This window comes from Salvia hispanica, chromosome 6 (assembly GCF_023119035.1).
Source record: "Salvia hispanica cultivar TCC Black 2014 chromosome 6, UniMelb_Shisp_WGS_1.0, whole genome shotgun sequence".
In the NCBI taxonomy this organism is placed as follows: Eukaryota; Viridiplantae; Streptophyta; class Magnoliopsida; order Lamiales; family Lamiaceae; genus Salvia; species Salvia hispanica.
Window position 1 is genome coordinate 13,757,458 of NC_062970.1, and position 23,961 is coordinate 13,781,418.

General features: G+C 36.6%; 2 protein-coding genes across 5 annotated transcripts; one reads left to right on the forward strand and one right to left on the reverse strand.

Annotated features, from left to right (window-relative positions):
- Positions 1-4,934: 4,934 nt before the first annotated feature.
- LOC125192306 lies at positions 4,935-6,653 on the reverse strand. Its single transcript, XM_048089843.1, has 3 exons — positions 6,078-6,653; positions 5,447-5,632; positions 4,935-5,364 (listed from the first exon to the last, which is right to left on the reverse strand). Exons 1-3 carry the CDS (start codon positions 6,570-6,572, stop codon positions 5,083-5,085), a joined length of 963 nt encoding a protein of 320 aa, XP_047945800.1. The 5' UTR covers positions 6,573-6,653; the 3' UTR covers positions 4,935-5,082.
- Positions 6,654-19,081: 12,428 nt separating this feature from the next.
- Positions 19,082-22,734, forward strand: LOC125193588 (protein MRG1-like). Of its 4 annotated transcripts, none has more exons than XM_048091415.1 (10): positions 19,082-19,286; positions 19,530-19,583; positions 19,755-19,768; positions 20,213-20,358; positions 20,832-20,872; positions 21,006-21,110; positions 21,211-21,290; positions 21,612-21,781; positions 21,942-22,026; positions 22,499-22,734. In XM_048091415.1, exons 1-10 carry the CDS (start codon positions 19,107-19,109, stop codon positions 22,590-22,592), a joined length of 969 nt encoding a protein of 322 aa, XP_047947372.1. In that variant the 5' UTR covers positions 19,082-19,106; the 3' UTR covers positions 22,593-22,734. The 4 variants fall into 4 exon arrangements, with proteins under 4 accessions (XP_047947372.1, XP_047947374.1, XP_047947375.1 ...); XM_048091417.1 differs by having other exon boundaries at positions 22,502-22,734; XM_048091418.1 differs by lacking the exon at positions 19,755-19,768 and having other exon boundaries at positions 19,530-19,564.
- Positions 22,735-23,961: the final 1,227 nt, after the last annotated feature.

A 23,961-nucleotide genomic window follows, 5' to 3' on the forward strand; every position in this document is an offset into this window, starting at 1 on the left:
CAAGCAGTTTCGCGTGAATGGAATCTTGCTTGTATACGAAAAACTCTACAATCCACTTTTAACCCGATTCCGTATTATTCGAGCAGTTTCACACGAATATAATCAGTATATTATTACATTGTGTTTACTTGTGCATTTATAAGATGTTTTATAAACATTTAAATGTATAAGAAGCAAACAAAGTCTAAGTCTTTTGCTTAGTAGACCGGTTGTGGGCGTCGTCCACTTTAAGGTAACACGGTCGGATCTATGCAATGCTTTACAAAAGAAAAGGAAGAATTTCACAACCTAGATAGGCTTTGGCTACCTATCGTGAAAGGTTGTAATGTTAGTCCGCATATTTCTAAGCCTTACTTGAAATAAGATGACATTGGTGTGGTATAGCACTGAACGGATCTAACAGCAAGACGTGTCTTTATGCTATCTACTGAAAGACTAGGTCTTGATAAATACTATTTCTTAATCTACATATGTTAGCATTGAGCATACGGTATTGATTATGCACTACTTTGACTTATCAAATGGTGCGGGTTTTTCGCAACCCAATAATCCTGATATATTGGGTAGTGGTGATTAATATCTAGCGGTGCTAGGATTGCTATTATGTCGAATCGTGCGCGAGGTGAGTCTCGTTTGATAATGTCCTCAAGAGGAGCTCGAACAAGGTTTTATTATTCGAAAACTGGCCGGTTGGAGTTTTATCGCTCTATGAATAATAAATAAATGTTTCTTGCTAAGTCCACTCTTGGAATTAATAAGATGTTAATTAATTAAGTCCATAGCAGACATTAATTGATTAATGGACATTTATATCTTAAGCGTGAGAAATAATAATATGAATTACGGAAACCCGGATTACTTGTAATTTCGGATTTGGATGGGGAGAGTTCAATATTACTTCTGTAGTGGCTGCTCGTAATATTCCAATATAAGCTTGTATTAAATTGTGGGTTCAATTTAATTAGTAAAAAGCTAATTGGGGGAGCCCATATCTAAAACCTTCCATAGATCCCTATCTGGGCCCAAAAGGAACTTAATATAAATAGGGGAATAAAGGAGACATAAATAATAATTTTATATACTATAATTTTCGTCCCCCTCTGTCTAAGAGGAGCTCGAAATTTCTCCTATTCCAAAAAGGATTTCTTCTGTCTTCTTTATTTAAGTCCTAGTATTCTGGTGAGATCAGCCCACACTGATATCGGAGTACAGTTCGGGAACTAGAGAGAAATTTCGTCCATCTCTCTCTAGAGAAGGGACAGTATTTTTCTTATTTTCTCCTCCGTGAGAATTTCAACTCCTCCTCCATGAGGAATTTTCTGTCTTCTTTATTCGAGCCCTAATATTTTGATAAGATCAGCCCACCGTGATATCGAGATACAGTTCGGGAACCAGAGAGAAGATCCGTGGTCTAGTATTGAAGATCATCACGTGGAGAAGGCGCGAGCAATCGTCGATTCTTTGGAGAATCAAATCGGTAACCCTAAACCGTAGAAATCATGTTTAGAATTTATATTTCTTTAAACATGAATTATTTGCGCTCTAGCATGCAATTATATGTTTAACATGTGAATTGATTAATCGCATAATCGGTCAAATAGATCCTTATCTGATTTATTTGTTTTGTACAAGTCTTCCATTGTGCAAGGGGCTCCAAACCCCAGCACGAGGTAGATGGTGGGGTCGGGCAACCCCACCTGGCTCCGTACATGCTTGAGACGATTTGATTTTGATTGTGACGTATATGGGGATGACCTTTTAGCGGACAGTTCGCATATTCTTGGCTCCACGGGACATCGGGATCCCAAATATCCCAACTTGAGGAGAGATTCCACGTTCATGGGATCTTCAACACAAATACAAAGCTTGTTAAATATAGTGGTAATCCAGCTGACGATCCAGCCATTAGTGAGTCTGTTTTTTAATCAAAGGAGAATGAGGTAATCATTATTTACATTTAAGATGTTTCATTTCCAATATATATTAACGTACTATATTGTTATATGTTTGAACATCACACGACAATGACACAAGATATAAAAACTTATTGCCGATATTACGATGTGTCTTACTCTCAATTGGTGGTAGGAGAATTTGTTGAATACTCTTACAGAATGCACGAACTCGGTGTTGGATTAAGTGCAACAATGTACTTATATTATTTCCTCTCTGTTACCAAGTCAATACCACGTAGTAAGTATTTAACTTTTTTATATATTCTTTAAGATTATTCAAAATTTAATGATATTATTTCTTTACTTTTTTTAGATTTTACGATACTAGTTGGTGATCCATCCCTCATGAAGAACTTGACAGATATTTTATAGATGGAGGCTAACAAGCCCTATACCCCCAACGCCCTTGGACCCGAATCACATCCGATCGTTGGACGTGTGGTTGTGTGGATTATCTTTGATTAAGTTTGGTATACATTTTACTATGTGGTTCCTTCTTTCCAAAAGTGGGTTTGTCAACATTTTGGATTATTTTATATTATGTTGGAATTTTAATATACCTCGTGATCCAATTCTTGTGGAGTATGTGGCAAGTATTATCAATACTATGATGTCTAACCCGTGACTTTTTGGACAATTGGTTGGTGCAAAGGTCTCTCTGGAGATACACCTTGGTGGTGAAACCCTTGGTTATCCCACAATCAAGTCTATCATTATTGACAAATTAGTGGATGTTATTAGCATAAGATTAATTTCAAATAAATTGGTTTAGATTTGTCCATAAGTCAAATAAAATGATTTTATGCCTAATAGGGTGACAATCTATTTTTAAAAAATTCTAGAAATACATAAAAACTTGTAGTGTCAATTAAAAATAGAAATAGAAATTCTAAAAGTAAAAATGCTTTCAAAAGCTACCGTAAAAATGGGTTGAACTTGAAAGTGAGACCCTGCAATGGACAGTGAGAGTGGTCGTGGACCTAGAAATGGGCCACATGCATGATTTGCATAGCTGTCCATGCTGCACGACAAAGACCAACGCAATGAAGACCAATCCGGTGGTGTCATGTGGCATTTGCAATAACTGAATTTTTTATTTTTTCCATTCTTTCGATTTTCCTATCTAATATGTCATCGCACTCAATTGCTACTCTGAATTACTATACTTTATACTCCCTCCGTCCCATGTTACTTGCACTTTTACTTTTCGGAACGTCACAAACTCCTTACATTATTTATAGTTTAAGTTAGAATTAATGCATTTAATTAATATGTTAGTTTAAGTTAAGAGGTCCTTTATTAAGTGACGTCTCATTACACTTAAAATTCTAATTTAATTAAACAAAAAAATCAATCTCAAATTTACGGCCTAAGATGAAAAGTGCGAGTAGCATGGGACGGAGGGAGTATAATAATACATTGCACGTGATATTGGCGATGTAATCAAATCTTTGCACTGCCATGTACGACAATATAACTAAACTCGTGATACATCGTTACAGATAGAAGGAACTTGAGTAATGATCATGGCTAACATTATTTTGAACACATTCGGATTTCATGATGAAAACGAAACATTGTTCGCAAATGAACTAAACAATGATCCGAATTCGACTTTAGATTTCGAAAGTTTGCATAGAAGTGATACATACGACTCACAATACAAGATAATAAGAGAATGTATTCAACAAATTGATTGTAAATTAGTTTATAAATTATACGATTCTCAGTCATATATATTTTGTAGATCATTCGATCGTCCTTACTACATGTTTTTGTGCAGTTTAATCAGTATCGTACAAATTATGTTGAATGAATGTAGTAATAATTTGCATAAGTTGAAACCGGTAATGGTTCTAGTGGAATCCTTGTATAGCTCTGCAAAAGATCAATTATATGAGTCTGCTACCAGAATTCTCTGAGTATCACTAACAAGTAACAACCTTCCTCTAGGATAAAAATTACGGATGTAAAAGGATAAAGATGTAAAATACTAATTCATTTAAAATCAATTAAAAGTAATGAATTATTTTTAAATACAAAATACCCAAAAAAATCCAATTATGTACTCCCTCCATCCCACAAAAGATGTCACACTTGTGAAGGCACGGGATTTTATGAGGTTTTGTTTTGTGTGTTAAATGAGGAGAGAAAATATAATTTTTATATTTATGTTAGAGATAACTTTTTTCAGAAAGGGAAATGTGACATCTTTTGTGAGACAAACTAAAAAGGAAAATGTGACATCTTTTGTGGGACGGAGAGAGAAATGTGACATCTTTTGTGAGACAAACTAAAAAGGAAAATGTGACATCTTTTGTGGGACGGAGAGAGGGTAGAATTTATATAAATTTATCACTATCTAGATGTCCGAACACAATTTAAGAAACCAAATGCTACAATTAATTTAATTAGAATAATAGACAACCGAGTCATTATTATTTAACACACCATATTTATTTAATAACCAAAATTCACAAAAGAATCATGAAAACAGAACAATGTGAAAATGGAGAAAAACATTACTATGCTGCCTCACACAAAAATATTGTCTTTATTTTCCGAAATTTTATTAGATTTAAACGGACAATTGAATCATAGTATGATCTAAACATCTTCAAATTTAACAAGAAAAAACGTAGTTCGTTCGATCATTTCGGACACAACTAGATAACATCATGTTGTCTGCAAGCAGCATATGTTCGAATTTTTTGAAAAAGATTTATGCATAATACAATTGATTTCAGTTATATGGAAAGCATCATGAGAAAACTGAATCAGTACAAAAACACAAAATGCGAAAAACCTGACACATGATTTCGTCGACCATTGCAACCATGAATGTATCGAACGCACCTATTTGAATAAAACAATACTACTACTAAAAAAAGGAAAACTATAGTGATCAACCAGTTTTGAATCGCTGATAATGGGTAATGCTGCTTTTATAAAAGTTCATAGATTCATCAAAATTCAATGTGTACCAAAAATAAATTAAATTAATAAGCCATACAATGGCCTCTGTAATATATAAACAGACACGTGAATAATTGATAGCGTTCTTATTTAATTAACTAAGCCCATGTATTAATAGCTGAAAAATATGATGATCTCCCCTCCCCTCCCCTTAACTGTAAGTGCAATTCTTGAGGGAGAGGGGCACATTGAGCTTCTTGACGTCGTAAATGATGGGGCATTCGATCTTCTTGTAGAATTTCGGCCTCACCAGTTTGCCCAGAACAGAAGCCCTCGACCGAACTGTGAACTCCAGTTTGAGCGGCACAGGGAGCGTGGTGATCCCAGTCGAGGTGCTCAAACTAGCTCCACTACCATACAACGGGATCTTGTCGCCTAATACGGTCACAACCATGTGCCTCTGGCTCTTCCGTGACTGATAGAACTTCTTCACCTGCAATGCAATGTCACGAACAAAATCATCCAAAGGCACTCAGAGTCATTTCTCAAAAGGGTTTTACAGAGTAGTAACTTACGGTGCCAGAGCCAATGGTGAGCTGCGAGTAGGTGAGAGCGACCGGAGTTGAGGTAACGTGAACTCCAAAAAATGTGCCTGTGTTACGGTAGGTGAGCTTCAGTGTCGAGTTAACAGAGATCATGTCTGTCGATACACCCGTTGAATCCGAACCAGCTTGAACCATGAATCTCTCAAATGTAATGCTCTGATTGATGACAATAAAATGTCATTAACTCAATTCAATAGCTGAATTCTATCACACTGCAATCCCACCGCCCCCAAATATCATAAACCCTAAGCAAATTGATTCATACAAATCACAATTCAACACAATTTCATCACAATAAGTAACCAAACCCTAATTACAGAGCTTGTTAGCTCTGTTTCTCAGCTCCACAACATATTCACATTTGTGCATATCATCATCATCATCAACGCAATTCAAATTCTAACAAATTACATTGCTACCATCCCAAAACATAAACACTATACAGATTGATCCATACAAATCACAATCAACAAATAATATCTCCAGAATAAGTAATCAAATCCTAGAGCTAACAAGCGTTGTTTCTCAATTCCACTTAATTCTGAGCTCAGAAATCAACCAATTAAAAATCAGTAAAAGCGAGGTGAAATGAGAAACTCACCTTCATCGTGATCTTAGGCTTCTGCGGTTTGCTAGCTCCCCACAAAATCAAGGCGAAAAACGAAAACAGCACAAAAAATCCGACAACAAAAGCAAGGAAATAGCATCTACGCGGCAGACCTTTCTGCGACTCCTCATCTTCCAGCAATCCTTCTTCTTCAATCACATCAAAGTCCTTCCAATTCCCCTGTCCGCCCTTGCGAGGCCCCCTGCCCCCAGATCCGACGTCGTTGGGCGATACCTTCCTCGATCCGGGCTTGAGCGATCCGGAGAAGCGGCTGGTGGACGACTCCCTGGAGTGGTGGCCGACAGAGGAGTGCGATCGCGGCGGCGACCCCATGGGGCTCCCCAGCACCGGCGTAGAGTGGAACGACGTCGTCGTCTTCTCCCCATCGTGCGAGTCGCGCGACGGACTCTGCACGTAGTACACCGGCGGCCGGTTGTCCGGCGACGACGGCGCCAGACTCGTCACTTCCGAATCCGTCTTGGCGTGCATTGTGTGTTTTTCTGAGGGTGAAGAGTGTGTGAAAATTCGGAGACTTCTGATTCTGATATTCAAGAAAGAGACTAGAGCGGATTTTCTCTACTTCTTCTACTCATATTAATCGAAATAATATTTACTACTTTTTTGGAATATTTTTATATTTTTTTAAAATGGCTGTCAGCAATTATTCAATTTCAGTTTTAATTAGTATTATCACTGAAGTCTTGAAAGGAAAGAGTTTTAAGATTTTTTTATTTTTACTTTAAATACATGATCTCTTGGTTAAACTGCATCTCCAAATTCTTAAATTAATTAATTAATTAATGTAGAGTAATTAGTGTTTGTGTTGACCATGAGTTATTTCAATAAGTACTAATGTTATATCGATTTCAGTTATTAGGAAGAATTTGTTTTGACAAAAACTTAGATTAGTTAAAGTAGTATATCACCGACAAGAAAAAAATGGCAATAAGTGATTATGAATGTTTGGTTCGTGACAGCTGCGTTAGAGTTGGCAATACAGCGTTCTTTCTGAGTTTGCGCCGCGCTTATCAGTTGGGATAAATCTCCATTTTATGCTCCCTCACGAATTTTTAAAAAGTCAATAAAGATAAAATTAATAAAATATAAATCTTATTTTTATAGTACTCCTCCCATCTATAAAATATAATAAATTCGTCTGCTAACAGGAGTCTCGTTTTACATTTTAGTCCATCTACAAATAGGTGTTCCGATTTATTTTTATCATAAATAATAATAGGGTCTCACATTCCAGTAATTCATTTCACTCACATTTTATTTAAAACTACTAATATACTATATAAGTGGCACATTTTTCCACTCATTTTTCTTAAAAACGTGTTATCAAAAAATGAGATTCTTAATAACAAACGGAGGGAGTAGTTTTATTGTTATAGTACTTCATATGTCTATAAAAAATAGTTTTATTTTGCCACAAATTTTAATGAAAAATTAGTAAAATAAAAGAAAGAAAAGAACAAAAAAGTTGGTAAACTTTTAATGACAAATTTTGATGATAAACTTTTTTATTTTTAGAAATGAGACTAATTATTATGGACATCCCAAAATGACAAAATAAGATTATATTTTTAAATGGACGGAGTTTTAGTTTTATTAATAAAATGTAAATGAAAATGAATTACTGAAATATAGATCTCATTCTATTTATTACCAAAAGTAAATAATTGTGACAAATATAGGTGGACAGACGAAAAAAACTAATAACAAGTAACGGCAGACGGAGAGAGTACAATAGAACTTCCTCCATATAAAAAAGATTTCTTCCATTTTAGTCTGTTAAGATAATTTTTTCTTTTAAGCCTCGTTTACTATTGATAATATTTCAATTATTTTTTATTATACTTTTTCTATTTTTTAAGTTTGTATTAAAATTTATATCATTACAAAGTTATCTCTGTTTATAGAACGGAAAAAGGACATTGTAATATATTACTCTCTTTGTTTTATAGTAGTGGAGATTTTTTTACTCTCTTTGTTTTATAGTAGTGGAGATTTTTTTTGGGTAAGAAAATTAACAAAAATGTGTGTAATGTACGTATTAAATAAAAAGATAATTAATAATAGGAGAGACTATAAAGTAAAGATAATAAAAATAAAAATAACTCTACTACTATGATACGCTTAAAATGTGAAAAAAATGATTCTGCTAGTACTATGATACGGAGGGAGTATACTTTTGTTCTTTGGTTAATTTCATTGAATATCCGTTACACTTACATTCAAATTTGAACTCACTTTTTTTCTACTTCCTTTTTTTCTTTTATAAGAGATCAAATACACTATCTAGTCAATCACTTTTTTATACTAGTTCTATTTCATTAGTTTCACTTTCTTCTAATTAATAATGTCTTCACTTTTTATCAATACCATTTAACTACTAGTCCATATCATAACATTATACTATTACTGCAAAACTTGTAAAAAGGCAAAAAATTGAAAAATACAGAAACCAGATATATAAAAATAAAAAAATTCAAATATATAAATTACAGAGATACAAAATTGAAAAATTCATAAATGGATTTTAACACATAGTAGTAATTAAGAAAGACTATATGTAGAGAAAAGAAAATATTCTTTTTGTGTGTAAAACTATAGCAAATTTGGCTTTCATTTATAGAGAATAAAAAATTGTGAATTTTAGTATAATTTATTTAATACTTACAATATAATTAAAATAATATATTGATTTATCTTTAATACACCAATTAGAATATGGCAAATGACCAATGTCATTTGTTAATAAAAGAGCACATAGCGATATCGTATGGATCACTGAGAGAGAGAACATGCATGGTTTTATTTTTTTATTTTTGTATTTTTATATATGTCCTCTGTCTCAGTTTAACTAAGACATTTTAGTTGGAACAAGAATTAAAATAAATGTTTTAGTAAATTAAATATGGAGATGAGATAAAATAGTAGAAATGAGAAGAGAGGGTAGTAAAAGTTTGAATAACATTTAAATTTTGTTCAAAATAAAAATGATCCATTTAGCTTGTAAAATCCCCAAAAGAAACACAAATCAATTAACTTGGGATAGATGAAGATAGGGGTGTATTAGGGTCCTTCACAGCTCTTTGGTGTTAAGCTTCAAACAAATTACAGGCCTTAGATTCTTGAATTAGATCGTTGTGATCAATGCATTATTAGACTATAGTGTTGCATTATTAGTCGGTTTACATTATTAGGATGAAAATCTACATTATTAGATTATAATGCTACATTATTAGTCGGTGTACATTATTAGAATGAAAATGTGCATTATTAAATGATACGTGACATTAATCTAACCGTTAGATGACAAAATCGTGGGGCTGAGATTCAGTTGAATGTTTGAACAATATATAGAAAAAGGATATGAATACATCCTACTTTCAAAATATTGTGATCACTTGGTCCACTTCTTCTTCATGATTCAAAGTTGTTGTAACTTTATATTTCTGGTCTTATATACGAGTAACAAAATAGCCTTGAAACATGTATGTGCTAGCTTTGGGGACAAGGCTCATCAAGTGCGTACCAAAATTAACTTTATCCCAAAAATACGATATTTTTGGTTTCAACGATCACATCGGTGGTTTTCTAAGAGACTCATGCTTTCCTTTACAATGTATGAAACTCAAATATCGCGGTGGATTTCTTATTATTGGAAAGTTGGATGTCGTCGAGAGTTAGAGACATTGAATAAACAATATGTAGAGACTTTGTTTGGATTTGAAGAAAAATCTTTAGATGATAAAATACAAGAAATTAAGACGGTTCGACGCCTCCCAACCGCTATATATCACTAAATTTTTAAAAAGAAAAGAGCTCGAGATCGTCACTATTAAAAATGTCAATGAATGGTCGAGTTCGTTTACCTTTAAGTTGGTTTTTAGTGTACAAATCATATACTCCATTTGGTAAGTTGTTACGATATTAAAGTAATACTCCATGTGAAAAGAAGATGGTATAAGCTTTAAAAAAATGTAACACATGTAGGAACGTGAATCCCATACTCATGTGTTCAACAAAAATTGCTTTAATTTTCTTCGGTTCAAAGGCATATTATTATGCATTTATGCTTGGGACAGCAATAAATGTAATAATTTGATTTATGATTTTCGGGCTGTGTCCTTTTGGTTTTTGGACTTGTAAAATCAACTCTTTTATAACCAGCAATATATGTTAATAATGATTCTTTTGTTTAATCAGCAATTTCTTGCTTGTCATTTGTATTGGTGGTTAGATGAAATTAATTAATCATACAAAGATTATAATACTCCTAATTTTATATGTTACTAATTAGGTATTTGGGAAAAGATAAAAAGAATTGTGAATGCTTTGAAATTTGAGTAGGTTGATCGTCCCATATATTTAAATATCAATAAATTTGAGTAGGTTGATCGTCCCATATATTTAAATATAAGTTGTAACGTTTATAGCACTCTAATTCAAAATCAAGACCAAATCTCTACTTTTAGATTTTAAAATGAGTGGATGAGATTAAATCTTGCGAATCTCAATAAATAGTAGACAAAATATCAACAAAAGGGTAATATCGCCATTATGTTATCATATGATAATTTTCGTGAATGTTTTTTTTATATCAACATAGTGTATTACAAATATCAACAATATGACATAAAAATATCAAACACTAGTACAAGAAAATATAACACATATTTATTGAGATTTTTACATGCTTTTATTGAGATTTTTACATGGTTTTATTGAGATTTTTTTATGTATTTGTTGAGAAAAATCCGGTTATCAATATTTACGAAAACTAAAATAAAAAAATATCAAATTTCATCATCCGAACGTCGTCGGAACATATGCAATTGAGATCTCGTTGGAATCCTTATAAAATTATCTTTAATTTGATATATTTTTTGCGAAAAAATAATTTAAATTGAGAGAGTTAAATAAATTTAAAGTTTTAAGATGATTTTAATAAGATGGAATTGACATTAGTACCCTCTAATTTTATTTATTAATTTTCTTAATTAAAAATATAATTCAGGTGGTATTATTTCAACCACTAGAACTTCTAATCTAATGGCTAAGATTTAGTCTTAGTTCGGGATTGTCAATTCGTTAGCAATTGATCACTCCCCTAGTAGAACAAAATCAGTAAAATATAGTTTTAAGTATTTTGTATAAAACCAATAAATTATTAAAACCTGATTTAAGGAGTGACTGAAGGACATATTATTTGAAAATTTATGTTAGTAAGAGCATCTCCAATGGCTTTAGGTCAGTCACAGGCTAGCCACTCTCTCTCCTTGCCACGTCGTCAGCACTAAAAATTCACCTGCCACATTATCATTTTAAGCAAATAGGCTAGCCTAAGGCCAGCCACAGGCTAGCCGCAATAAAAATAAATAAAAAACAACTACATTTTACGGAATTAAATTTACGATAAATTACGGAATTAAATTTACGAGACATATACGGAAAAATTAATTCATTTCATTTAAATAAAAAAAAGAGACATAGATAAAAATACATAATAATAAAAAAAACTATCGCCGTGCAGTCTTCCATGCCCACAACTCTTCAATTATATCCTTTTGGAGTTGAATATAAGCATTCACTTGGCGCATGTCGGCATGTGCCTGGAGGCGGCCGGCTTCATCGTGAGGTACCCCGCGTCGTACGTTAGGGGTGGCCACACCGTGGCTTGGACCGGCTTCATCGTCATTGGCCCAATTAGTCAGTTGTACGCCTTCGTCTTCGACGATCATGTTGTGCAAGATAATGCAGGCGTACATTATATCACCAATGCAGCCGACATCACACAAACGCGTTGGACCCTTGATTGCTGCCCATCGACACTGGAGCACACCAAATGCGCGCTCTACGTCCTTGCGCGCCGACTCCTGCCGTTCCGCAAAGTAGGCCTTCTTGTCATCACTTGCGTGCCTGATCGTCTTCACAAAGACGGGCCACCTAGGGTATATACCATCCGCCAAGTAGTAGCCCATATCATGCCGGTTGCGTTGGCCACAAATGAGACGGCCGGACCGATGCCCTGACACTGCTCGTTGAAGAGGGCGACGAGTTGAGGACGTTGAGGTCGTTGTTCGACACGGTTACCCTAAAATACGCATGTCAGATCCACAGCCCGGTAATCAGCTACGGCCTCGAGGATCATCGACTCACCGATGTGGGGCCCCTTCCAGGTACTCATCCCACATGTCTGCCGCACCTCCGTAGGGAACCAACCGCCTGATTGTCAGTCGTGCACTTTTGAATAGGGTGTGGCCGGACACGTCTGTACGCACGCGCCCGAAGCGAAAATACAGATATCGACGCTTCAAAGCGTCAACGATACGCATAAACAACTCCCTCGCGCATTCTAAAACGCCGCCTGAACATGTTTGCGGGAAACCGCGGGTCCGGAGCGAAGTAGTCGTCATATAGCCGCTGATGTGCAGCTACGTGATCCCGATCAATCACTGCTCGGCGGTGGACAACGGGTGGAGGGCGAGGCACCGCTCTGCTGTTCGACCCTTCGCATGTACCGCTCTATCTCGCGGTTCATATAGGCCTCCATAGCCTCGTTCATCCGCCGTTCGTACTCCTCAGCATCTCCACCACTACTACAACTACCACCACTGCTACCACCCGCGTTACTTATCGCTCGATGTTGCTTTTGTACAGAAATTTAGAGAGAGAGAAAACTCGTTAAAACAAGTGGTGCAAATGAAAATGAAACTAAAATCGCGTTTATATAGTTTTTCAAAAATTAAAAAAAAATAATAAAAAAATAGCGCTGGCCGATCGGCACGACGGCGAGCGCATCGGCCAGCGCTCGCAAATCGGCGTGCTCTCGCCTATTTTCTCGCCGATTTAGCGCTGACCGATTTCAATAGTTCGACTAGCCAACCGGCTAGCGACGCGAATCGACTAGCCGGTGGACTAGCCGCCACTGGAGATGCTCTAATGCTCTAGGTCCACAAATGCGGTTCATAACAATTGATACGCCATCACGAATTTTCATAATTTAGTATCCAAATATCACATATTTTCAATTGAAAAATAAACTATTATTATAAAATAGTAACAAAATTGGAGATAGCTTCACATTGAACAACTTTATGCACTTTCAAGGACCAATCTTATTTTTTAAAATAAATTAAAATTTGAAGTTGTTATAAATAATATTCCAATTATGTTTTCTTTTTATTACTATGTTAATTTGCTAATTTTATATTAAAACACATTATGTTTAATAATATTTTTTTATGTGTAAATGAATTATAGATAGTGGTCCGTGGAGTATTAGAGAATTGGATATGAGTTCATGACCCTTATGATGTTAAAGTAAGTGGGCAATCCAGTCAATTTAATCTGTTCTTTCCTAAAACCCAAACGAGACATTTTTAAATAAATAAATATGATAAAGCCTAACGTAGTGAGTGATTGACAATTTAGACTAAAATCATCTGTTTTATAAGTATATTGTTCACAACGACTCGTAGATTGAATGTATACAATGGTAGAAGTAGAACTAAATAATAACATGTCGGAATTGTATATGACATGAATAATTAATTTCTAGTTTATTGGATGCGTACAAACTAGGATAATTTAATTAATGTATACTTTTTTTCGAAATCAAAATTATTATAGTCAGGATTGCCATTCTTTGTCGCATATTTGTTCTCGTTGATACGATTAATATCTTCTATAATTATTATATGTAGCATCGAACACAATAATTATAAAATACTAGTACTCAAGATTTAATTGGGACAATATCAATTTATATATTTAGATCAATATAGGATACACAATTGAAAGAAATAAACACAACAAAGAATCAAACAAGTGGTACATAAATTAAAGAATAAGGAATGGGAAATATGTGTTTGTGCCCTAAAAAGAATGAATGAACTCAATATTTGTTAAATCCAGCTATATGGATTGAGAAAATCTAAGAAGGTGAAGCAATTTAGTAACTAGTTTCCAGCTCCTGGGCTAGGACCAGATTTCTTGATTCCTTCAAGAGTTAAAGCATATCCATTATTTCTTAGCCCTCCACTTTTAATGTTTAGAACATCCAAAACCTTCGCTATCTCCCTCTCGATGACACTTTTAGGTTCAGAGGCTCCCAGGGGACGAGCGTCGCAGGAGATGGCAGAAGAGAGAAGAAGGAGAAGAGCGAGGAATGTGAGAGTTTTCGACATTACTAATAAAATCTTTTAGTAATAAACTCGGGTGATTTTATAAGTGATGTTACCGTAGACTTAGATTATGAGGGGATTTGTAATAGTGCATCCATATATGATCGAATGAAGCATTTATAGTGTAGAATTTCCTTGCATGCGTTGTGAATTTTGACCGTAATTGTTTAATTTTTTTCGTTTTGAAAAAGGGGTTGTCTAGTTTGACGTAACTTTTGTGATGGTGATATATAGAGAAATATAGAATCATGCATGATGCAAGTCAAATTTTGAATGTGGATTGATATACAAAGTCCAATTTAACTTGTATCAACAACATAAAGTAGTAGTATTTCAAAGTGAGAATCCATTTGCGACTTCCACTAAAATATTAGTAGTATTAAAGTTTCGTCCTTGCACACGTAACAACATGACACCATTTTAATTATGCATTAATCATTCTCAAGTTGGAAAAGACCTTCCATTAAATCACACAAATTTATTATAGTAGTGTCCAATTACAATTTTAAATTTTTTTGATAAACCTCAGCTATTGAAATTCATATTTCGTAATTGGATGTGAATTTTAATCCCGCGTCAATGATGTAAGGAAGTTGACGTGGAGTTTAAAGACTAAATGAACTCTCTCTATCTTGGTAAACTAGTGTTTTATGATAAATTCTCGTACTCCATTTGATTGTAACATTTGTGGTGTGTATGGAAAAGGGCTTGTCATGAGTTAGGTGATCATAACCGACGAGGACGTTGGCATTTAACGACATCTATTGTTATGGATTCTAGCGTCTCAAATAAATTTCATAATATAATTGGTGCGAGGTTTATAAATCAAATGAGCAGTATCCATAGCCTGGTAAAAAAGTCAACCTCGACCAACGTGGTTGTGATCCTATGACCAACAAGGCAACGAGAATATCGGCCTTTAAGAGGGTCATAGACTCATAGTGACCCAGTAAATGAAACTAGCTTTGATCAATTCATATGATTTTATAGAATAAACGAGTTCTCTATTGTATAAACTCATGGTGTAATATTTTGGAGATGAGAACTAGCATTATCTTTGTTGTTTGATTTCGTGTAAAGGACATGTGGATTTTGTGTACCAAGAAGATCAATTTTTTCTTACTCCTTGAGAGTTAAAAAAAAGTCGTCTACCTCTACCGTTTGTTCATATTAGACTTCCAACTAATTTAATCTATTTACTATGCGCCCATCTTAGAATTATATTTTGGATTCTCCACTAATCCCATTAAATGCCCTAAACACTTGTTCTATTTTATTATTTTATAATTTCGAGTTGCATGTAAATGATCAATAAGTGCGGCAACGACGAGTGGGAACTGATTTTTTTAATTTCTTTTCTTCTCTTTTTCGTCAAAGAAATATTGAAGTTCAAATCTTAACATGTGAGTAATTGGGAGATCGAATCCAATATTTCTTGTGTTGTTGGCTCCTAGAAAAAAGGCAAGTTAGATATATAGAATTTGATTTGAGAAAAGTTGGTTGAATCGACTGAATTATTTTTCATTGATGATCATATATCATTAACACAATTGTGAATCTTACAAACATGAGGAATTAGGTACCCTATATGAGTTTTAAGTATATTGCACTGTTTGTTGAAATTCAACATGTTTGTTTCTACATAATTTTGTGGTGATGAAGTTTTGTTAATCGGGAGAGGGATTTTAAAGTAATTATGCATTAGAAATACTATTTGAAGCTATAAGATCTACTTATAAGCTAAAATAGAAAAAGATATTAATAATTGATTTTATAATTGGTGTGTGATAAGTGTGAATCATCTTATCAATCCTTGTATTTGTTTGTTGTGTTAGATGCTTTGCAGTGGTGGTGTCGACATGGAACATATTTTGTGAAAGTATTTTATCGCAATGATATATATTTTGCATATAATTACTACTCCCTCCGTCCCGTTTAAGATGACACGTTTTCCTTTTTAGTTTGTCCCAACTAAGATGACACATTTCCTTTTTTGGTAACTTTTTCTCTCTAATTAATACACTCAACCACTTTTTCTCACTCCTATTAAAATAGTCATCTTTCTTTATCTCTCTACTTTAATACTTACACTCATCTTCTCTCTCTTCAATTAAACACTTTAACCAATAACTCCTAAAACCCCGTGCCGGTTAAGTAATGTGTCATCTTAGTCATCTTACAGTGTATAAAAAAAAAAAAAAAAAAAAACTTGATTATGTCACCCATGTCAATCATATGATATGAATCAGATGATTGGTGTGACGGAGAATGAGTGAATTGATTGTTGGATGAACTACATATAGATTAGAATGCATTTGGGAAGCTTGTTTGATGTTTCCAAAAACACACGAAGCGTCATAAGAGCATCTCCAATGCCGGCTAGCTGATTCGCGCCGCTAGCCGGTCGGCTAGCCGAACCATTGGAGTAGGCGAGCGAGAAATCGGCCAAATTTTTGGCGTGGCGCTGGCCGATGCGCTGGCCGCCATTGTGGCGGCCCGATCGGCCAGCGCCGAATTTTGATTTTTGATTTTTGATTTTTGATTTTTTTTTAAACCTATATAAACGCGATTTTAGTTTCATTTTCATTTGCACCACTTGTTTTAACGAGTTTTCTCTCTCTCTAACTTTCTGTACAAGAGCATCATCGAGCGATGGATCACAACAACGAGTTCAGATCCAGCGACGAGTGGATCTAAGACTCCCACGGTACCCGTGGGATCCGGATGGGGCCAGATGGGCGGGCGAGATGGGCCCAGTGGTTTAACGTCCCTTGGAATCAGCTGATGGGGATGATGGCCGGAGCGCTGGGGGTGGGAACATGCCGTGGGGTATGCCGGACGGCGGACAGGCCAGCGGGGGCAGGGGTGGGGAGGTATGCCCCAGATGCAGCAGCAGATGATGGGTATGCATCCCGGGATGCAGGGGTCACCGGGGGGGGGACACGGCTTATCGTCCCTCTCTGGATTTTTTGACCGCTTCGTCTCACACGTCGACCCCAGGTGGAGACGCAGTTCACCGGCGATGACCTTTTGTCATTGCATGACATGGGGATCGATCTCGGCGATCCGGACACTCCCGTTCCAGCGGGGCGGCCGTGGCGAAGAAGAAGAAGACGAGGGGGAAGGCCAAGGCGGTCGGCGAGTCGTCGCAGCCCGTTGTTGACGACACCCCCGGCCGGAGGAAGTGGACGGAGGATGAGTACGCCGGGATGGCCAGGGGGTGGTTGGAGGTGTGCGACGATCCGCTGGTTGCGAACAACCAGCGGGTCGTCAACATGTGGGCGAAGATTAGAGCCGCCTACAGGCGGCACCGCCCGCACGGGAAGGATTTCAGCAGGGAGGAGGTCCGGAAGGCGTGGGAGCGCATCGGGGCCGCGGTCGGCCGTTTTTCGGCGTTGTACGCCAACGCCCTCCGTCGCCTCACTAGTGGGCGTAATGAGGAGGACGCCCGGAGGATAGCCGAGAGTCAGCTTCCCCTTGGCGGGGAAGTACAAGGAGTTCCACTTCTGGGAGTGCTATGTGTTGTTGAAGGACTCGGAGAAGTTCCGTGCGGGGTGCGACGCCGGGTGGCCGAAGAAGCAGAGGCTGAACTATACCGGCGACTACAACGGCAGCAGCCGGGCGGATCCCACGACCTCCCCCCCGGATGCCGAGGAGTTTCCATCCCCTCCTTCATTTGCTAGTCGCCCTCGCTCGGTTGGACAGAAGTGGGCGCAACGGGCCGCGAGGGGAGGATCCCCCTATCGCCCCCATGAGGTCCAGCTCCGCCGCCCTCCCACCCGCCCCACTCGAGTACACTCTCTATTCGCGTAACAAAACGCGGGAGCAGATGTACAAGGTCGTCCAAGAGTGGAAGAACGCCACCGACCCCACGGAGAAGATGTTTCTTCACTCAATGCTCGAGAGCATGCGGGTTGATTTGGATACCGCGAGGGCACAAATGGGGGGTTCCGACGTGGGGTCAGATACCCCGGGTGGCGGCAGCGACGGCGGCGACGACGAGGACGGCGGCGATGGCGACGAGGAGTAGAGAGTGGCGGGGCTCGTGTGTGGAAGCCCTTTTTTAAAAAAAAAAATCATGTATTTTTTTTAAATCTTTGTACTTTTTTGAATGAAATGAATTACATTTTCCGTATCTATGTCGTAAATTTAATCCGTAATTTAATCGTAATTTTAATTCCGTAAATATAGTATATTTTGAATTATTTTTATTGCGGCTGGCCTATGGCTGGCCTAAATCGATGTGGCAGGTGGATTTTTAGTGTTGCTGATGTGGCAGGGAGAGAGAGTGACTGGCCTATGGCTGGCCTATTTGTTTGCATTGGAGATGCTCTAATAAGCAAGAAATATGGGTTGCATCAAGGTATGTCAAATCTCACCAATATGTCAAGCTGGTCGTCTCTAGAAATTCTGACATCAGAACCAACCACCCACATCTTCCCCCCCGCGCTCCACCAAATCGATCCACTACTCCCAGATCGCACTTCACCACCGATTTGGACAAAGGAGGGAGAGGAGAGAGATGCAAGTCTATTTTGCAATTCCCTTTTTTTTAAAAATAATCATGTACTATTAATTAGGTCAAAATATCATTTCGGGTGTTGACTGTTTTGGACCAAATTCGTATTTCGGCGATATGTTTAGGATAATTTTTGACGTTTACTCTAATAATAATAATAATAATAATAATAATAATAATAATAATAATAATAATAATAATTTGATTACGCTGGTGGTGCTCATTCCTGATTCCCACCCGACACAAATAAATAATTAATACATTCCATAAATATAATCACAAAATACTGTTGTGACATAATTAAAAAAAATGAGCAGCTCAGGAGCTATAGAAAGCTCCACGCCAATCTCCGGCGGCTGCGACGACGGAGGTGGCACCACCAGCAGCGTCACCGATAGCCCGATGAGAGACGAAGCCGTTGATTCAAGCCCTTTCCAAGAAGGTGAACGCGTCCTCGCTTTTCACGGCCCCTGCCTCTACGACGCCAAGGTATTATCCTTCTTCATTTCTTCACTCAAAACCCTAACTACATTATTCAAATCAAAGCCTTTTCTTTTAATTGTCTCTTAGTATTCATCAAATACACTTTTTCGAGATTTTATCCCCAATTTGATTTCTACTGGATGATACTACAACTTTGATTCCTATATGGAGTACTGTATTTGCTTCAGTGGATGATTTTCAGTAATTGATTACCTAATTCCTTCTATTGTGTGCGTTATGCTTCACAAGGTGCAAAGAGTTGAATCGTGCTCTGGGGGATGGAGGTATTATGTTCATTATCCTGTAAGTATATTCGTCTAATTTCTGCTTCAGCTGTTTAGCTATTTCTTTTGCACTCTAAAAATGAGTTACAATTCAGATGCATATTTTGATATGGTCAACATGTTTGGGCAGTTTTATTGGCTAATATTTTGCAAGGTTTAACTGTGTGTTCCTTATGTTTTAATTGTCCAGGGATGGAAAAAAACGTGAGTGCACGTAATCTCTTACATTCCGATGACCTGAATTTTCTGGATTCCGACTAATGTATCCATTGAAGACTAGTAGTAATTTATTTCGTGAAGTTTGGGAATTTGGGATTTTTGTTTCATTAAACTATCCTTTTGGTGAATTATTGCTTTTCACTCTCGATTAGCACAGGCTTTTTCAGCAAACTCGTGTTGATCATAAGTGCATTTTACTTCCGACTGTCCAAGTTATCATATGCTTCCAAATTAGTCTCTGTACTGATAATCTTTCGATGCTTTGCTTTCTCGGAAGCTTGATGCATTTGAGGAAAACACGGCGCATTTGGAAGTTACTACTATTTCTCTAGATCAATATTCCAAGTGTCTGTGTATTGTTTTCTGAATCTATTGACTCTTGATTGGAATTCGTGGGTGTTACTCAACTTTTCCTTTGCAACACTACAGTTGGGATGAATGGAAGGGTGTCGAAGACATGCTAAAACATACTGAGGCGAATATTCAAAAGAAAGAGGATTTAAAGGCAAAGCATTCTCTGGAGAAGAATACGAAGCTTGGGCGTCCATCACTTGATAAAATTAAAAGTTCTACTGGTTGGCTTGTTGCCGCTCTTTCTAATGGCTAATTATTTGCTTGCGACATCTGTGTTTTAATTAACATATTTGATATCCTTGACATCAAATCTAGCACTTAATACAGTAGTATATGTTTTCTCCAACTAAAGAATTTAGCTTCACATGTCATTTAGTGGATCATTAGCAAGTTAAACTTCCCAATGAAACGACTGATTGACAACTAAAGCAGGGAGGCCTTAAAGTTATGAGTCTTTCTTCCGTGTTAAGCAGTTCAGAGTCTTTCTTCCGTGCTCACTCCATTTGAAATCATGAATTACATGATTGTTATATCTATCCTTTCTATATCCAGGATTAACCAATTTGTACCTTATTTCTAAGGCCAATAAATGTGTGTTAAGATGGTTTCTCCTTTCCATCGGCACAATGAAATTTCAAATCCAAATTATGTTTACAAACTCAGCGCTGAAATCTTGATTGCTATGCGATCACAGGGGTCAGAGGCAGGAAGCGGAAACATGAAACTGTCAAAAAGGTACAAATTGGTTGTATGTATAATACGACTTGATAACTAGTTGGTTAGTGTTAATTTTGTGTTACAGTGAGTAAGCTTTTGGTTTTAGTTAGTTGAAGGGTTCAGTGAAGTTGTATGTTGTTTTGCTTGGTAGGAGGAGAGTTTTGTTCCATCAGAAAAACATGTAAATCTCCAAATTCCATCTATTTTGAAGAAACAACTGGTTGACGATCATGAGTCTATAACTCATCTTGGCCAGGTAAATTGTGCTGCAAATATTATGGAATCTATTTTTCCTTGTATGCTAGTTAATATATGCCAGTTGGAAATGCTTTTCAACTGTAAACCCTTTTATGCAGCTAGTCAAACTTCCGCGCAATCCTAGTGCATGTGAGATACTGAACAAGTATTTGGATTACCAGGTGAAGAAAGATGGCAAGTAAGCCCATATTCCATATCTTGTTTTTTTGCAATATCATGTGTAGGGGATTTGTCCACCTAATCTATGTTGTAATTTGTGCTTTTTCGCTATTATAATCTATACACACCCAATTATTTTTCTTTCAAATTAACTTTATATTCTGAAATCAGTGACATCTATTACATGTTGCACTTGGCATCAAAATAATCAAACTTCCTGTTTATGGACATCATATCCGAATAAAATGAAGTGGTTTTACAGTCTACTAATACTAGTTTCTGGTGACGCCACTCAAGGTAGATTCTAAATTAACAGTTTTTGTGATTTTGGTGAGTGAAGGATAGTGGAGACTGTTAAAGAGATTGTAGATGGACTGCGCTGTTACTTCGACAAAGCATTACCTGCAATGCTCCTCTACAAAGAAGAACGACAGCAGTACAAAGAAGTGATTGCTGATAATGTCTCTCCTTCGGGTGTATATGGAGCTGAACATTTGTTAAGACTCTTTGGTTAGACTGGACTCTACTTATCTGGATAATCTGATTTAAGAAAACTTCCCTAAATATGTTTCTCAAATGAAATTGTGTTAATTGTTTGAAATTTCATTCTGAAATGTAAAGTTTTGTTCTTGGTTTGTTGCTCTTACATAAACAATGTTTCTCACTACAGTTAAACTACCTGAGATGCTCTCATGTGTGCATATTGAAATGGAGACACTGTCAGAGCTGCAGCAAAGATTGCTGGAATTCCTCAGGTCTTACGATCTTGTATTTTAAGCTTGGAATAACTTGTTCTTCCGTACATAACCTGCAGTCATAACATGATTTTGTCTCTGTTTATATTTCTATGAGTCGGGGGTGGGAGGATGTAGGGATCGAACCTCGGTCTCTGACCTTAATATATTTGTCTAATTGACCTCGAAAAATTAGGTTCATAGTTATTCAGCTAAAGAGATAATCTGATTGCTATCAAGGTGTCTTGAAAGATCTGAGATCCATGTTATGTTTAGTGTTAATATATAAATGCAAGAATGCACATAGGATATGTTGTTTGTTGCATAACCATCAAACTGAAGATTTTTGTCGTTTCGATTCAAGGTATGCATTGACCAACTGTAGGAGATTTTACACTTGATATATTCTTGCGGCTGGCATGAATGTGCTTCTTAGCGCATCTGTGTTTAGGTTATGTTTGTAACATAAACTAGAATTGTTTGTGTTGCGAAGCAGGTTCCTCCAGAGCAATCAACGTGAGTTCTTCGACTCGAATTATGAGAAGGTGGATGGCATTGATAATGCGGTGAAGGACAAAGAAAATTGAAGAATGTGGACAGAGGTAATAGCTGTTGTAAGGAAAGCATGTGGGATCTAAAGATGCACACCTTGCTATTTATGTACCACCCTGTTGTATAGCTCTCTAATTGTTGCCTTCTATTTTAAATGATTATGTCTCTTGTCTATCATATGCTTGTCTTGCAACATATCCCCTCTCCCCACCCACACATCCTATGAGCAACAGCGATGCATAACATTTACGCACTACATTGAGTGTGCATGCTGAATTGAACTGCGTTGGAGGTCGAAGAGCCCGGTGTGGTTACACTCTACAGAGTGTAAAAGCACACCACGGGCCGGTCCAATCTTCGCCCAATCAGCAGGTGCTGCTGCGACTGGGCTTAAAAAGCCTGATTTATATGTTTTTTTAAAAGTTGAAATCATTTTTTAAAAATTTAATATAATTTAATTATTGGTTTCTAGCTGTTGATCAATGATCTTCCCAATGTTTCCTTTTCAATGGAGTATATTTGCATTTATTTTGTCTTCTGGAAATAATCCTATTAGCCTACTTCATTTTCAACACATCTACATTATGTTCTCCTTTTTCTCAATCGTAATTTCTTCCATTTGTGGCGAATTTCACAATTGTGCTGTGTGGAACTTCTCAACCAATTTAGAGACGAAACCGTTGAAATTAATGCACAATTGATGCCATGTTAAAAAGACTCAGTGGCTTCCTTTCAAGTTAAACATGAAATAAAGTACCACTGAATTTAGGGGTAATATGGAATGGAAAAAATGAACAATGCCAATAGAGTAAATCATACTACTTAATAATCATGGCCTATCAAATCGGGTACCTGCAGATACCCGATCCGAATTTTTTTTTCAAAATCTAATACCCGATATTCGATTCGAAATTTATTTCGGGTACCCGAATACCCGACTTGGGTATCCAGTCCCGAAAAACCGGATATCCAGTCTCAATTTTGAATTTTTATTTTTTATTTTTTTAATTATAGTTTGAATTTTGATACACAAACTTGAAGTAGTTCGAAGTTATGAGAAAAAAAAACTACTAAAATTTAATTATTTAATTTTTAAAATAGTAGAATAAATAAAATAATATTTTAAATTTAAAATAAAATTAGAAAATCGGGTAATTTGGGTATATCCGATCGGGTATCGGATTACCCGATATCCAATAATCCAAAAATCCTATACCCGAACCCGATTCCGAAATCCAAAAAATCAGATATCGGCTATCCAATAACCTGATATTTCGGGTTTGGATATCGGGTATCCAATACCCGATATCCATTTTGACACCCCTAATCATGGGTGCTAACGGCTAGCGTAGGTTTAGAATTCAAGGCGAGTTGAATTCAAACGTATAGAAAAAAATAAGGGAA